Consider the following 14653-nt stretch of genomic DNA (forward strand, 5'->3'; position numbering starts at 1 on the left):
AACGGATAGAAATACCGCGCCAATCCAAGCACGATCTCGTGCATATCATAAATCTACATCCGTCTATAATTCTACTCCTTCTTCGCGCCCAGCACCTCCTTAACCACCTCAATAACCTGCCCATGCACCGACCTAGGCGCCGCAATAATCCCCTTATTCTCCTTCAGCGTGCGCCCGACGCCAAAGTTCAGCGGCCGCCCAAACGCATCCGAGACCTCGCCGCCGGCCTCCTGCACGAGCACCACGCCCGCCGCGTGGTCCCAGATCTTCTCCTCGTACGTCTTGCTCGTTGGGAGTCTGAGGTATAGATCTCCCGCGCCGCGTGCGATCGAGCAGTACTTGGCCTGCGAGTCCATGCGCACCGACGGCCGCGTGATGCCCAGCTTGGAGGCGATGGCGGCTTGGTCTGAGTGCGAGCTGTGGCCGGCCTCGACGGACTCGCAGAAGGTGGCTTGCGCGACGTCGGGGAGCGGGGACATGGTTATAGGTTTCGGGGGAGCGAGGGCGCCGGCGGTGAGGGCGCGGCTGGTGGCGCCGTGGCCGCGGACGGCGCCGAACAGGACGCCGTTGCCGGCGGACGACGCGTCGGAGCCGATTTTGGCGTCGAGCGGGGCCTTGTCGTCGACGGGGAGGTTCGGGGCGCCGATGACGCCCACGGTGGGGATGCCGTCGACCATCAGGGCGAGGCACACGGCGTACTGGCCGCCGCGCAGGAAGCCCTTGGTGCCGTCGATGGGGTCGAGGGCCCAGATGCGGCCCTTGTTGCCGCCGTTGGAGGCGCCGCCGTCGAGGGCGGCCAGCATGTCGTCGGCGGACTTGATGGGGCCGCCGATGGTGGCTTCGGCGGCGGCGTCGGAGAGCTTCGCGGCCTGAACGAGGTCCCAGACGAGGGCCTTGAGGTCGCTGTTGGCGCGCAGGTCGTCGGCGTCCTCCTCGCCCACGACCTCGTCGTCGGGGAAGGCGGACTTGATGCTGGCGATGATGAGGGCCTGGGCGCCGAAGTCGCCGATGGTGACGGGCGAGCTGTCGGTCTTGGTCAGGGTGCCCTTGCTGTGCGACGAGTAGACGCTCTTTGTGAGGATGGAGGCGCGCTGGACGGCCAGCAGGGCGAGCTCGAGCTCCTTTTCGTAGGCCATGGTGTGCAGCGGGCGGGTTGCGTAGATGGCGGGGGCGGGGCTGGCGGGGAGGTGCTGTTTGATGTGGAAGATGCGGGCAGCGGTGCGGAAGAAGGTGGTCGGTTGGAGCAGTGCGGACGCCAGGATGACGGCGGCGAAGAAAAAGTAGCGGGCGGGCGAAACTGGGGGCATTGGAGCAGTCTTGCGTGGCGGCGTAGGCTGTCGGGCGCGGTGGACCCTGGTTTGCGACAGGCCGTCGGAGCTCAGCGCGGAGGTTTGCGCTTTGGGCACGACGGGCGGCGAGGCTCGTGGATGCTGTGCCAACGCCCGGCCTCGCCGTCGTCATTGCAAACGCGCGCCTGCAATCGACTGCATCCCGCTGTGCGCTGGCCTTGCATGACCCTCGCCCCCGGGACATCTCGCCAGTATCGGAGACGAGCTGCCGCGCCGACGCAGCCGTGTAAACAAAGCCCAACAAAGGCCGCCCGCGCATCGCCTGCACCCCGTCGCCTGCACGACTCGCAGTCCCCGTCGCTGTACCGCAACTCACAGTCCCTATCGCTATATCACGCCCTGCATCCACCAGCATGACGACCCGCGCCGAGTCGCCGCCAGCGCTGGCTACCACCAAGCGCAAGTTCCACAAGCTGCTCGACAACCTCACCGCGAGCACCTCGACCGCGTCGCTCAACAGCAGCCTCTACGAGTCCAGCCACAATGCATCGACCGGATCGCTGTTCCGCTCTGGCTCGCCCGAGCCTGTAGCGAAGCGCCCGCGCAGCTCCGACTCCATCGTGGACCGCCAGCGCCAGGTCTCCGAGGGCCAGGCGCGCATCCAGGCGCTCAAGGACCAGCTGCTCACGCCCAAGCGCAAGGGCACCATGCGCGTGGTCGGCACACAGGCGCAGCAGCTGGCCTCGACGCCGCGCAAGGCGCCCAACTTCCAGCCCTACAGTCAGGAGCTGTTCCTCGCCCGGCTCAAGACGTTCGCGGACGTGCGGAAGTGGACCTCCAAGCCGGACGCCATCAGCGAGGTCGAGTGGGCGAAGAGGGGCTGGACCTGCGACACGTGGAACACGGTGGCCTGCAAAGGCGGCTGCGAGAAGCGCGTGGCTGTCAAGCTCCGGCCGAAGCGGAAGAGTGCCGACGGCCAGGACATTGAGATGAGCGAGGATGTCTCGCACGACGTCGAGCCCTCCCTCGTCTCGCGCTACGCGGCATTGATAATCGACGGACACTCAGAAGACTGCCTGTGGAGAAAAACCGGCTGTCAAGGTACGTCCTTCCACTTGGACCCTCCCCCGATGCTAACCCCCGCAGACGACATCTACCACATCCCCATCGCCAGCCGCGCCAAGTCCTCCGCCGAGCTGATCTCGCGCTACAACTTCCTGCTCGCCATCTCCCCCGACCTCCCCCTCCCCCAGAACATCACCTACCCCTCCCCATCCGTCGAGACCCTCCTCTCCCGCCTGCCCCCGTCCCTCTTCACCTCCAGCACCCCGACCACCCCGCCCTCCACCCCCGCCGAGCGCACCGCCTTCGCCTTCGCCCTCTTCGGCTGGACCGGCGTGCGCAGCTCGCGCATCGCCCTGGCCGTATGCAACCACTGCTTCCAGCGGTTGGGCCTGTGGCTGAGCGCCGACGCGCGCCTGCGCGAAATGAGCAGCAAACTCGACGTGCCCCCGGAGTCGCTGCGTTTGAACCTGCTGGAATCGCACCGCGAACACTGCCCCTGGAAGAACGCCACCGTGCAGGGCAACCCCCCCGACGGCCCCATCGCGCACATGCCCGCCTGGCAGACGCTCGAGTACATGCTGCTCGGCGCCCGGCACAAGGAGCTCCCGCGCCTCCCCGACACCGCGCACGCGCACGCCCACGCATCCCACCCGCGCAACTCCGACTCCGTCGATCTCGGCAGCGACGCGACGTTCCCGCGCGACTCGGCCGAGAGCGCGCGTGAACACGGGTACAACGACGAAGGCGACGCCGAGAGTCTGACGAATAAGTGGCGCAAGTTCAAGGCTAAGCTGAAGCGCAGCACGAGTAAGCGCAGTTTGAAGAGCGTGAAGAGCGCGAAGAGTGGGAGGAGTGCGTGGTCTGGGAGGGGCGAGGGGGAGGGGGAGGAGTAGGGGTTGTGTGGGGACTGAGAGGGGGGAGATAGAGAGGGAGAGGGGGAAGGGGGATGCTTGTGATTCAACGTGATTTCTGCCGTAGATACCCTTACCACATCTATTCTTACTTGCGTTACTGTCACCTCGCTATCCCATCTATTCGCGATCATGTTCTGTTCTCTGCACGGGGCGGGCGTGGCAGTGGTGTGTGCACAACTACTCGACGGGCCAGCGGGACATATCGACATTGCATTAGACTCTACCCACAAGCCCAGTAATTAACAAGGGAAAACAAACCAAGAGCGAGATAAGGTGTCGAAGATGCGATTCTAGCCGAATATATGAGGATATGTAGTACTCAAACGCCGCCACATGCTTCCTTCCCTTCCCTTCCCTGGATACTGGATACTAGTTTTTCTACGCCGAGGCGTCGACCGCCACGCCGCCGTTCTCGTCTACGTCCATGGTTTCTGCGTTCTCGCCTTCGATTGCACTCGCCTTCGCGTCTTCTGCCTCGGCCTTTGCGTCCTCTCCGTCCGCCTCCGCCTCCGCCTCCGCCTCGCGCCGCGCCTTATCCGCCACGTGGTTGATAATCTCCGTGTCCGTCTCGCCCCACAGCCGCAACAACATGGCCTTGCGATCATCCTTATCGACCATCATATTCGCGCTACCGGGGTGGCGCCACAGGGGCAGCACCATGCGGAAGGGGATCTCCTGCGCGGGATCGGCCTCGACGCGGACAAAGCAGCACCCGATATCCATGGCCTGGAGCTGGTCGCCGACCTCGCCCAGCCCGTGAGGACCCTCTTTGGGCAGCTTGGGGAACATCTCGGCGACCAGCTGCTTGAGCGTGGATTTCTGCGTGCACGTGACGATGCGCGCGCTCGCCCACGGCTCTAGGATCGAGATCCCCTCCGACTGCAGACGCCACGGGGCGTGCATGTACTGGGCGTCTTTGATCTTGTGGGCGACGAACATGACGACGCCGCAGTGGATGAATTTCATGCCGCGGTCCTTGTTGGCATTGATGATGGTCTTGGCGAAGCCGGAGGTGTAGTAGATTTTGTTGAGCGACAGGCCCTCCTTGTTCTTGACCATGAAGCGGTCGCGCGGGAAGCGCGAGGAGATGCCGAAGAATTCGAGGATGCGCGTGATGGTCTCGTCGGTCGGGGACAGGTACTCGAAGTACTCCTTGTTCTGGTCCTGCTTCTCGGGCTTGAGCTTGGCGACCTGGGTCGAGGGCGCTGGTGTCGCGGCCTCGGAGGCGGGAGCGGACTCCTCTGTCTTTGTCTTCTTCGCGGCGGCGGACTCGTCGTCGTCTTCGGCCTTGCGCTTCAGGCTCTCGGTGTCCTTGGTGGCGTCGGCCTCGATGACGTTCTCCTCGGGGGTGGGGATCGCGCTCTTCTCCTCCTGCTTCTTCGCCTTGGCTGCGTTCTCGGGGTTCTGGATCTGCGCAATCTTGATGTCGTCAAGCTTCTCAATCACAGCGATGAAGAAACCGCCAGTGTCCTGGAGGTGAGGGTACACACGCATGCACCGCTCGAGCGGGATGCGCTCTTCGGGGCTCGGGACGATCTGGGGGAAGCAGCCCTTGGAGACCTTCTGCGAGAAGCTGCGCTCGGGCTCCTCTACGGCGTACTTCGCCTTGGCCTTCTCAAACGCCTCCCAGCTGCTGAACATGTGCGCGGTCTTGTCGTTGCTGCCGGCGACCGACGAGGTGTCGAGAACCTTCCAGGTGTTCAGACCGGGTCGGCGCTTGAGGTTCGGCAGGTGGTCGGGCATGTCGACCAGCTGGACCTTGGAGACACCGCCACAGGCTTCGATAGCCGCGGCGACAACCGCCTCGTTCTCGACCGGGTTCATACTGCAGGTGGAGTAGACCATGCGTCCGCCCTTCTTAAGCATCTGCAGGCCGCGGAAGAGGATGCGCAGCTGCAGATTGTGCAGACCAAGACCGTCCTTGGGCGTCCACTTCTGCCAGACGTTGGGGTTCTTGCGGGCTGTGCCGTCGCCGGAGCACGGCACATCAGCCAGAATCCTGTCGTACTTCAGGTACTGCTTCTTCTCGCCGGCCTTGGTGGGCAGCTCGATCGACGGAAAGATGGAGGCGTCGTGCTGGGTGACGATCAGGTTGGGGAAGTTGAGGCGCTTGACCTGGTGGACCAGCATGCCGGCGCGCTTGTAGTCGGTGTCGTTCGCAATGAGCAGACCCGTGGACCGCCCGTCGTCGCTGTAGTCGCCGTCGGCGCCGCTGCCGACGTCCTCGCCGTTGGCAGCCCTGCGCACGCGCTCCTCCTCGTCGCCGTGGATCATCTCCGCCAGCTGGGCCGACTTGCTGCCGGGCGCGGCGCACATGTCCAGCACGACCAGCCCGGGCTTGACATCGAGAAAATGCGGCGGGATCATGCTGACGACCTCCTGCCGGCTGATGTTGCCAGACGCAGCCTCTGCGACCAAGAACTTCTGGAAGTTGGCAAAGGCGGCATGGCGGCGGATGACCTTCTTGTGCGTCTTCATGTGCCACACCAGCTCGTCGGGGAAGGCGTTGACGGGCTCGGGCGGCGGCACGGGCTTGCCCTCGAAGGTCTGCGCGGAGATGGCGGGGATGTAGCGCGACTTGAAGATCTCGCGCACGGCGAGGGCGTCGGACTTGGTGCCTGTGAAGCGGAAGCTGTTGGGCAGGTCCGTCTGCAGCGCGGCCCACATCTCCTCAAATTCCGCCTCCTCCATGAAGCCGCCCTTGCGGTAGTAGCTCTCGAACAGCTCGTTCTTGCGCGAGATCTCCGACCATGGCTCCGACCTGGTGTCGCGCCCACCACCGCCGCCGCCGCGCCCGCCTCTCTTACCACCGCGACCGCGGCCCTGCGAGGGTTAGCCATTGCGCAGGCACGTGACTGCGACCACTTACACGACCACCGCCTCTTGCCATTGCTGTAGGGGTGCTCTGAAGTTGATGGCGAAACAATTCGCCGTCGCAGTTGGAGCTCAGAAAAACGCACAGCCGTCTGCGCGCTCACTGGCGGGACGCGCTAGTGGGTCGTTGTGTCGCTTGCATGCCCCGATCGGGCGTAGTGTGTGCGGCCCTCAAATTCGCGCGCAGACTTCGGATCGAACTTCTCTCCAGCTTCCTCGACAACGACAAGCCGACTAACCACCAGCACAATGGCCCGCTCATCGTATGCACCTCAAATCTTCAATAATGACAACAGCTAATCCTCCAGCGTCCCCACCCACAACGACATCGCCGTCCCCGAGTCGGTGCTGAAGAAGCAGAAGGCTTCTCAGAAGGCCACCGACAGCAAGGCTGCCGACCTCCAGAAGAAGCGCGAGGTACGATGAACTCCCCCGACCTGCGCAAGCAGATAGGAGTACCCAGTTGGCTAAGACTACCTTAGGCCAACAAGCAGAAGCGCGAGACCATCTTCAAGCGCGCCGAGAAGTACCACCAGGAGTACGTCAAGGCTGAGCGCGACATCATCGAGTCCAAGCGCCAGGCCAAGAAGGATGGCTCCCTCTTCGTTCCCGCCGAGTCCAAGCTCGCCTTCGTCGTCCGCATCAAGGGTATCAACAAGATCGACCCCAAGAAGCGCAAGACCCTGCAGCTCCTCCGTCTGCTCCAGATCAACAACGGCGTCTTCATCCGCCTGACCAAGGCCACCACCGAGATGCTCAAGATCGTCGAGCCTTTCGTCGCCTACGGCTACCCCAACCTGAAGACCGTGCGCGAGCTCGTCTACAAGCGCGGCTACGGCAAGGTCAACAAGCAGCGCCTGCCCATCACCGACAACGACGTCATCGAGCAGAACCTCGGTGCCTACGGCATCGTCTGCGTCGAGGACCTGATCCACGAGATCTACACCGTCGGCCCCAACTTCAAGCAGGCCGCCAACTTCCTGTGGCCCTTCAAGCTGTCGTCGCCCACCGGCGGCTTCCGCCCCCGCAAGTTCAAGCACTTCATCGAGGGTGGTGACCTTGGCAACCGCGAGCACTTCATCAACGCTCTCGTCAAGCAGATGAACTAGAGCGTTGTGCAGTGTGGGTGAAAAATGGCGTAAAGGGATGTTTTACGATTCTATGACCCGAGTGGTCGGATGGCGTCCGGGCTGTCTGTGATGGACTGGCCCAGGGCAGGCCGAGCCACGCGCCATGGTTAGCTAGACAAGGCTCCGCGGACCCGCGGAGTTAATGCAAAAGTATTCAGGCTTTGCCTGGCAATCCACATACATCCCCGTGATCCATTTCGTGTGATGTGATGGTTAGTTGGGATAACAAAACGCCGCCATTGGTGATGGCTGCGGCATACCTCGAGTCGACAAATATTTCACCGCGCTATGGGCGAAATCGCCCTGGTGATGGGTAAGGGAAACAATCCGTCTGACACGACCAGGAACGATCCGCTGCTTGGCCGGTGAGGCGGTATAGTCAGGCCATCCCACTCCTCGGCATCCCAATTTATTTCTCACGGCACCGATACATTGCAAGATTCTTCCCTCAGCACCGCGACATCCTCGCTCTTCCTCTCTCACCTTCCCCTTCTCTCTTCTCCTCCCCCCTCCTTCCTCTCATCTCTTCTCTCTCCCCTCTCCCCTCTCCCTCTTCGTATCCTCACACCCTCCCCTCCACACCAACCCACCACCTCCAATCCCACCACCTTCAGTCCCACCACCTCCATTCCCACCACCTCCCAGCAACGCCGCTCCCTTGCCAAGAAACAGAAAGCATCTCACCCCACCACCGCATGCACCAGAACCCGCGCTCGCGGGTCTGCGCGGTGCGGCGGGGGAGTGTGCGATGGCAGCATGCGGCATCGAAACAAGCGACGGAGACGTATGTGGCGAAAACTCCACACCAGAAAGCAAACAGCGCAGCCACCCAGGCCCCCATTACGCAGACAGCGGGAGCCCGCGGCGCGGAGCAGGACATCCAGCGGACGCAGAACAGAGTGTGTGTACGCTACAACACTACAGGTGTGGGGTGGGGTGGCTGGATACACGACGACACTCCAGGTCCCGGTGCGCACACGACGCGTTCTCCCTCGAGCGGACCAGGGAAACGAAGACGCCGAGTCTCGGTCGCAGGGTCTCGTAGACGAATGTCGTGGAGCCGGGAGCGCGGGGGCGGCTCGGTTCATACCCTGACGGCCAAGGTCTCGCACCAAAGGCCCAGAGAGGCAGAACCCCATCATCAGCGAAAGCTCCCGGGTTTGGTGGCAGAGTCTCAGAGGCAGACCTCGGGGGTTCTTAGAGTTAGAAGTAAGCCAGCGTCTCAGAAGCACGGTAGTCTCAAAAACCAAGTCTCCCGCGGCCCTCACGGGCAGAAGCTCGGAAGCACACCTCGGGCACGGATGCAAGACCACGGAAGCAAGACCACGGGAGCAAGACCACTAATGCAGAGTCTCACGAGCAGAGTCTCAGCAGCAGAGCCACAGAACAGAGACCACGCGGGCAATAAAACCAGCACGGCAATACTGCAGAGCGAACGCCGTGCAAGGAGAGGCGAGGAAGGAGGGCTCGAGGGGTGGTGTCGTGGGGGTGGAGGCGTAGGAGTGCTCGCGTCCGCATGGGAGGTGCTTTGCAGTACTTCGTATCATCTCGTAGTACTCGCTGGATCGCTGGGTCGCTGGGTCGCTGGGTTCCATGAGCCATTGGACGACGGGCGAGGCGGGGGGCGAGGGTAGGCGGTGCGGTGGTGGCAGTGGTCGCGGCGGTGGTGAGCACGAGGACGGGTGGATGGAGATGGACACAGGCCCGCAGATACAAGGCTGAGAAGACGGGGATTGCGGCGTGGAGAGCGGGCAGTGTGTAGCAGTCAGCAGCGGGCAGTGTGTAGCAGTCAGTAGCGTCTACTAGACAGCAGGCAGTGGGTAGCAGACAGTACCCGGCAGCAGTACCCAGCAGCAGCACCCAGCAGCCAACCCCGCACAACGCGAAACCACCGACAGCTACACAGCTACACGTCCAGATCCACCAACTCCTCGACTCGCCGACCCGCACACTGCGATAAGCCAGAGGAGAGGAGAGGAGAGGAGAGGAGAGGAGAGGAGAGGAGAGGAGAGGAGAGGAGAGGGGGCTGGACAGACACGTGTACAAGTTGACGGTTGGGTGAGTTGGTGGGTGGATGTGTGCGTTGATGGATGGGTGTGTGCGTTGATGGATGGGTGTGTGCGTTGATGGATGGGTGTGTGCGTTGATGGATGGGTGTGTGAGGTGGTGGGTTGATGTGTGAGTTGATGGATAGACATATGAGTTTATGGACAGACATATAAGTTAGTAGTCAGACGTATGACTTGACAAATGCATATATGAAGTCGCAGACGAGTACACGGCGAGACAAGCACAAGCACCCAAACAGAAGAGCACCCAAACAGAAGAGCACCCAAACAGAAGAGCACTCAAACAGAAGAGCATTCAAACAGAAGAGCACCCAAACACAAGAGCAGAAGAGCAGATAAACAAACGAACCAATCCCTGGTCCCATTGATTCGCTTCCATTCCATTCCAATCTACTAGTAAACGCCCGAAGATGCTCAATGCTCAACTCGACGCTCGATGCTCAACTCGACGCTTAATACTCGATGCTCGACACTTAATACGCGATGCTCTGCGAGATGCTCAACGCGATGCGAGATGCCAGCTAAATGCCCCAACTTAGTCCAACGAAAACCCCTCCGCCCTACCATACACCGTGGTAAGTTGCGGCGTATTGTGCCGTCCTGTGCTGCGAAACTATACTATACTGTCCAGCGCCATTCTGAGTCCCCGCAAAAAAAAAAAAAGAGACCGTGAAGTATCTGTGGATATCTGTAGAAACCCCCATTTGACGCGGTGAAAGCACACCACCGTAGTGGCCTGCGCGTGAACACACCACACTGACTGCCAAGTACATGGCAAGTCAGATTTGCACCGAAAACACCTTATTCCCCTTATATGTCCTTCATCTCTCTCTCCCTTGCTTTCTCTCTTGCTTTCTCTCTCTCTCTTTCTCTTTCTCTCTCTTGCTTTCTCTTATCGTTCTCTTATCGTTCTCTTATCATTCTCTCTCTCTCTCTCTCTCTCTCTCTCTCTCTCTCTCTCTCTCTCTCATTCGCATCACTACACCACCGTATTCCCTCCACAAGAACCCCAAAGCAGCGCGCGCGCACTCGAGCTTCCAAACCTCGCGAGACGCACGGACGCGCAGACACCTTGCTTCCCGGTGTACGTGCGCCAGCCCGCGACACCGAGCCGATCGTGCCAGCGCAGTGGTGATGTGGTGATACGCTCAGCTCCCCAGCGGCGACACCGCCACACCCGCAGAAGAAACAGCCGCAGCAGAGGGCGCAGGAGCATCGAGTGCGCCGCCCGCCTCCGCGGCGGCAGACCCGAGCATCCCCGTCCCGGCATCGTCGTCCAGAACGTCGTCGGTGTCGACATCCGCGTCGTCGGCGGTGAGATCGACGTCGCTCGAGGCCGCGGTCGTGGTGGGTGGGGATGTGAGGGCCGTGGGCGGCGGGGTTGTCGGGGTCGACATGCCCATCGACGACGGTATGTCGGCGTGCGCGCCGTGAGCCGCGGGATGCACATTCACATCCGCGTGCACGGTCCCGGGGACAGCGTACGACGGGACGAAGCCGGGCGCGGGGGGGTAGCTGTGCAACTGGGAGTGCGGCCCGATGCTCATGTGGCCGTGCAAGCCCATCGGGCTGTGCATCCCCATCTGGCTGTGCAGGCCCATCTGCGGCGCCATCTGGGTGTGCATGTGCATCTGCAGCTGGCCCCAGGCACTCTGCTGCTGCTGCTGCTGCTGCAACCCCATCTGGCCGTGCATCTGGCCCCACGCGCTGTGCTGCTGCAGCGAGAAGCCGTGGCCCTGCCAGTACGGCACCGGGGGCTGCGAGGTGTCTTCTGTCATGACGACGGCGGGGCCGTCGAGCGCGTCTGCGGTGTCGTACTCGGGGGCGGTGTAGTGCGTGAAGGCGTCGGCGTCGTCGTAGTGCGCAAAGGCGTTTGCGTCGGCGTCGGGGTCTGTGTCGGTGTCGGCAGCAGGGGGCGAGACGTACGGGCCGCCCGCGGAGATGACAGTCACGTTGCCTGTCTCCTCCAGCACGCCGAACTCGGTGACGACTGTGATGCTGTCCGGGCTCGCGAGCGGGCTGTCGGCGGCGGCTGCATCGCCCGCCTCTCCAACACCCTCACCCTCACCATCCTCCTCTCCCGCGGCTTCCCCCACATCACCATCGCCTGGCGCCAGGCAAGCGAAGAACTCGCAAAGCGCGCCGGCCAGCTCATCCGCCCTCCCGCGCTCGCGGCGGTCTCTCTCGCGCTTCGCCTGCGCACGCAGCTCGGCATCGGCTTTGGCCTTGCGCTCGGCGTCGAGGCGGCATTTGGCGCGCACAGGGGGCTTGCGGGCGCAGGTCGGGCAGTGGAAGTTGGTTGCGCAGAAGGTGCAGGGGCAGGGAGGGTTTGCTGTTGAGCAGGACTGTGGTAGAAATTAGTGACTATTTTATAGTTATTGGATGAGATAGGGCGACTTACATCGCACACCAACACCAGACACTCGGCGCACTCCTTCAGCATCGCCGGGCACTGCGGCCGATTATCCCCCACAGGCCGCGGGTACTGGCAGAAATACGCGCCGCACCCTTCCCACTGAACAGGGTGGCGCGGATTGCAGGGCAGCGGGAGCGGGTTGGATATCGAGGTCGGGGGGAGGCCCCGGGGCGGACTGGACCAGGAGACCGAGTTGCGGCTGCGGACGCCCGAGGCGCTGAGGGAGCGCGGGCGCGAGGAGCTGACGGGCACGAAGGACAGCGAGCTGGTGAGGGTGAAGGGGTCGGGGGTCGTGCTGTGGGCGAAGGACGAGGCGGACATCTCTGGCGCGGGGGGCATGAGGACTTGGGACTGGGACATGGGCGTGCCTTCGGAGGACTCGGACTCGTTGTCAGCCGTCGAAACCGCATCCAGCTGCGACGACGCGGTCGGCGTGCGCTCGAGATCCTCGCTCGGCCGGTGCGGGTTGAACTCTGGGATGACCAGCAGCTGCGGCGGTTCTGTGTGTGCGCGGACATGGTCGCGTTCTGAATGCAGGTCTCTATACCCGCACTTGCGGACCTTGAGCGCGCCGAAGTCGTGCTCTTTGCAGATGGGGTTCTTGCAGGCGCGACACGACACCTTCCACCTGAAGCTGCGGTAGCAGTCGTTGCACAGCCCACGGGGACAGGTCTGCTGTTGCAGCTCTATGCTGTCCTGCTGCAGGTACTGGAGGACGTCGACGTCTTCGCCCAGGACGTATTCGTACAGGCCGTTGTTCTTCAGTTCGCGGATGTAGTCGACAGGCCGCAGCCGATTCGAGAAGTCGGGGTCTTCGTACTGCTTTATGCGCGGCAGAGGAGCGGCACGTATTTTATCTGCGCCTCTCCCGCCGAGTCCAGTGCCTAGCACGGCTATGCCTCCGCCGCCAGAGAAAATGGGCTCCAGACAGCACCAGTGCATGTTCAGCTTGGGGGGATCCCGATGTGCTGGCGGCCCGGGAATGCCGTTGTTTAGCGTGTCCTCTGAATCGGAAGAGTCGTCATCGTGTGCGCTCTCGTTCATGAGGTTGGGGGATCGAACAGCGCCGGGCGCCCACCAGAAGCGGTTCTTCTCAGCCTTCTCTTCCTGCTTCCTGCTGTCCAGCGACGACGTCGATGCAGAGCCCTGCCCGAGCGCGCCCATGCTGTTTCCAAAGGCGAGGTTCGTGAAGTGGCGTGTCTTTGCGCGCTTGCGGGGCATGGGGCGGTTGAAGGCGCAGCTCGCGCACAACGTCTTGCGGCAGCCCATGCAGTGCATGCGCACACTGCACGACTCGCAGCGCTCCAGGATGACGTCGTTGCACTGGGAGCAGGTGATGTCGGCGACGAAGGTGGTGTGGCTCTTGCGGGCGTGTGCAGGCACGTGCTTGCCCTCGCCGGCGGCGCCGGTCTCTGTGCCCAGGGGCTCGCCGTCCAGCCCCTCCTCGGCGATCTCCCACAGGCGGCCGTCGTGGCGGCCCAGGCGCTTCGTGCCGTCGACGGGCCCGAGGCGGTTGCTCGAGCGCCACAGGCGGTCAAACGGCACCCAGACCTCCATGTTCTGCGGGGCGGCGCGGCCGGCGTGGTAGTCCTTGCGGCGGTAGCAGCGGCCGGCGGGGGTCGGGCACCAGGCGGTGTCGGTCCAGATGCCGAGGGCGTGGCAGATCTCGATCAGCTGGTGGGTGGGGTCGGAGTCGGAGTCGCGGCGCACGAGCGAGGACGGCAGGTAGGGGCGGCGGCGGTGGTGGCGGCAGCGGTAGGTGTAGAGGCTCTTGAGGGCCAGCTGGGCGCGCATCCAGGGGGCGTCGGCGAGGGTGTAGGGCTCGAGGAACGGCACGATGTGGTACTTGATGGAGACATTCTTGCAGCCGCGCACCGACAGGTGCTGCAGGGTGTCGAGGTGCGGGGCGAGCACGCTGCCGACCAGGGCGATGCCGCTGACGGCCGTGTTGCACAGGTCGAGGTTCGTGATGCGCGTGCCGTTGGGGGCGACGACCTGCTTCAGCAGCGCGTCGAAGGCGTACTGCTTGCTCTGGCGCTCGCGGGCGTCGGGCGTCTCGTTGCCGGGCGAGCCCACGGCCACGGCGGGCTGCGGCAGGCGGAACGACAGCGTCTTCCAGGCCAGCGGGTAGGCGCGCAGGAAGCGGCGCAGGTGCGGCGACGTGTGGTACAGCTCGAGCAGCGCGGGCGTGGGCAGCTGGGCGAGCAGCGACTCGAGCACGGGCGGGTACGCCGTGACGACGGCCTCGAACAGGCTGAGGGCGGGCGGCGGGGGGGACGTCGGGGGGGCCAGCGCGGCGGGCATCGGGGGGAATATCGCGGCGGACATCGTGGCGGCCGTGGCCGTGGCCGTAGGTGTGGCCATGGGCGTGGCCGTGACCGTGGTGCTGCGCGGGAGGAGAGCGAGGCCAAGGCGCTCAGCAAGCGGGCGCCCTACGAGACAGTCTGCGCGGTTCGCAGCGGAGCGTGCACGGGGACATGCACACCGGACATGCAGGCGGTGCGGAGCGTCTGGGCGCGAGGCAGCAGACAACAGTGCGGAGGGGAGTAGGACGAGGTCGTGTGCTGCGAGCGCCGAGGCGGCGAAGCCCACCGCGCAGATCACCACGCACGTCCGCTGGCGCGTCTGCTGCCGCACTGCTGCCGCTGGAGCACTTAGCACCCAGTCGCCGCCTTCGTCCGCCCGCCGCGGTCACCCGCGCCCAGGACCCGCTGCCTTGAGACGGCCAGCAGATTCACCGACGAGCGCTGCCGCAGGAATGCCCGGCGCCCAATCAGCGCCACAGCCCTGCTCTGTCTGCTCTGCCTGCTCTCGGCCCGGTCACTCGTGCCGGCCTCGCTTGCCGCGCGCTCACTCACACACGCACACACGCACACACGCACACTCGGCCTCTCAA

At 63.6% G+C, this 14653-nt stretch overlaps 6 protein-coding genes across 6 annotated transcripts; 3 read left to right on the forward strand and 3 right to left on the reverse strand.

The window, feature by feature from the left end:
• Nucleotides 1–71: 71 nt before the first annotated feature.
• Nucleotides 72–1136, reverse strand: C7974DRAFT_309913 (uncharacterized protein; the record flags this gene model as incomplete). The annotated part of the gene is made up of 1 exon (XM_046138245.1): nucleotides 72–1136. The coding sequence occupies one exon, from the start codon at nucleotides 1134–1136 to the stop codon at nucleotides 72–74; it is 1065 nt and encodes a 354-aa protein (XP_045997837.1).
• Nucleotides 1137–1441: 305 nt separating this feature from the next.
• C7974DRAFT_357261 (C3HC zinc finger-like-domain-containing protein) lies at nucleotides 1442–3247 on the forward strand (the record flags this gene model as incomplete). Its single annotated transcript, XM_046139615.1, has 2 exons — nucleotides 1442–2390; nucleotides 2436–3247. The coding sequence occupies exons 1-2, from the start codon at nucleotides 1703–1705 to the stop codon at nucleotides 3245–3247; spliced, it is 1500 nt and encodes a 499-aa protein (XP_045997838.1). The 5' UTR covers nucleotides 1442–1702.
• A 37-nt stretch (nucleotides 3248–3284) lies between these two features.
• Nucleotides 3285–6224, reverse strand: C7974DRAFT_392064 (S-adenosyl-L-methionine-dependent methyltransferase). Its single transcript, XM_046141642.1, has 2 exons — nucleotides 6138–6224; nucleotides 3285–6091 (listed from the first exon to the last, which is right to left on the reverse strand). Exons 1-2 carry the CDS (start codon nucleotides 6156–6158, stop codon nucleotides 3647–3649), a joined length of 2466 nt encoding a protein of 821 aa, XP_045997839.1. The 5' UTR covers nucleotides 6159–6224; the 3' UTR covers nucleotides 3285–3646.
• A 167-nt stretch (nucleotides 6225–6391) lies between these two features.
• Nucleotides 6392–7251, forward strand: C7974DRAFT_412098 (60s ribosomal protein-like protein l7; the record flags this gene model as incomplete). Its single annotated transcript, XM_046143612.1, has 3 exons — nucleotides 6392–6405; nucleotides 6451–6559; nucleotides 6625–7251. The coding sequence occupies 3 exons, from the start codon at nucleotides 6392–6394 to the stop codon at nucleotides 7249–7251; spliced, it is 750 nt and encodes a 249-aa protein (XP_045997840.1).
• A 229-nt stretch (nucleotides 7252–7480) lies between these two features.
• C7974DRAFT_164224 (uncharacterized protein) lies at nucleotides 7481–9042 on the forward strand. The gene has a single exon (XM_046136022.1). The coding sequence runs from the start codon at nucleotides 7968–7970 to the stop codon at nucleotides 8904–8906; it is 939 nt and encodes a 312-aa protein (XP_045997841.1). The 5' UTR covers nucleotides 7481–7967; the 3' UTR covers nucleotides 8907–9042.
• A 1447-nt stretch (nucleotides 9043–10489) lies between these two features.
• On the reverse strand, nucleotides 10490–14121 carry C7974DRAFT_412099 (uncharacterized protein; the record flags this gene model as incomplete). Its single annotated transcript, XM_046143613.1, has 2 exons — nucleotides 10490–11686; nucleotides 11743–14121. The coding sequence occupies 2 exons, from the start codon at nucleotides 14119–14121 to the stop codon at nucleotides 10490–10492; spliced, it is 3576 nt and encodes a 1191-aa protein (XP_045997842.1).
• Between the last annotated feature and the right edge of the window lie 532 nt (nucleotides 14122–14653).

This window comes from Boeremia exigua (assembly GCF_020726555.1).
Source record: "Boeremia exigua strain MPI-SDFR-AT-0100 chromosome Unknown C7974scaffold_5, whole genome shotgun sequence".
Taxonomy (NCBI): domain Eukaryota; kingdom Fungi; phylum Ascomycota; class Dothideomycetes; order Pleosporales; family Didymellaceae; genus Boeremia; species Boeremia exigua.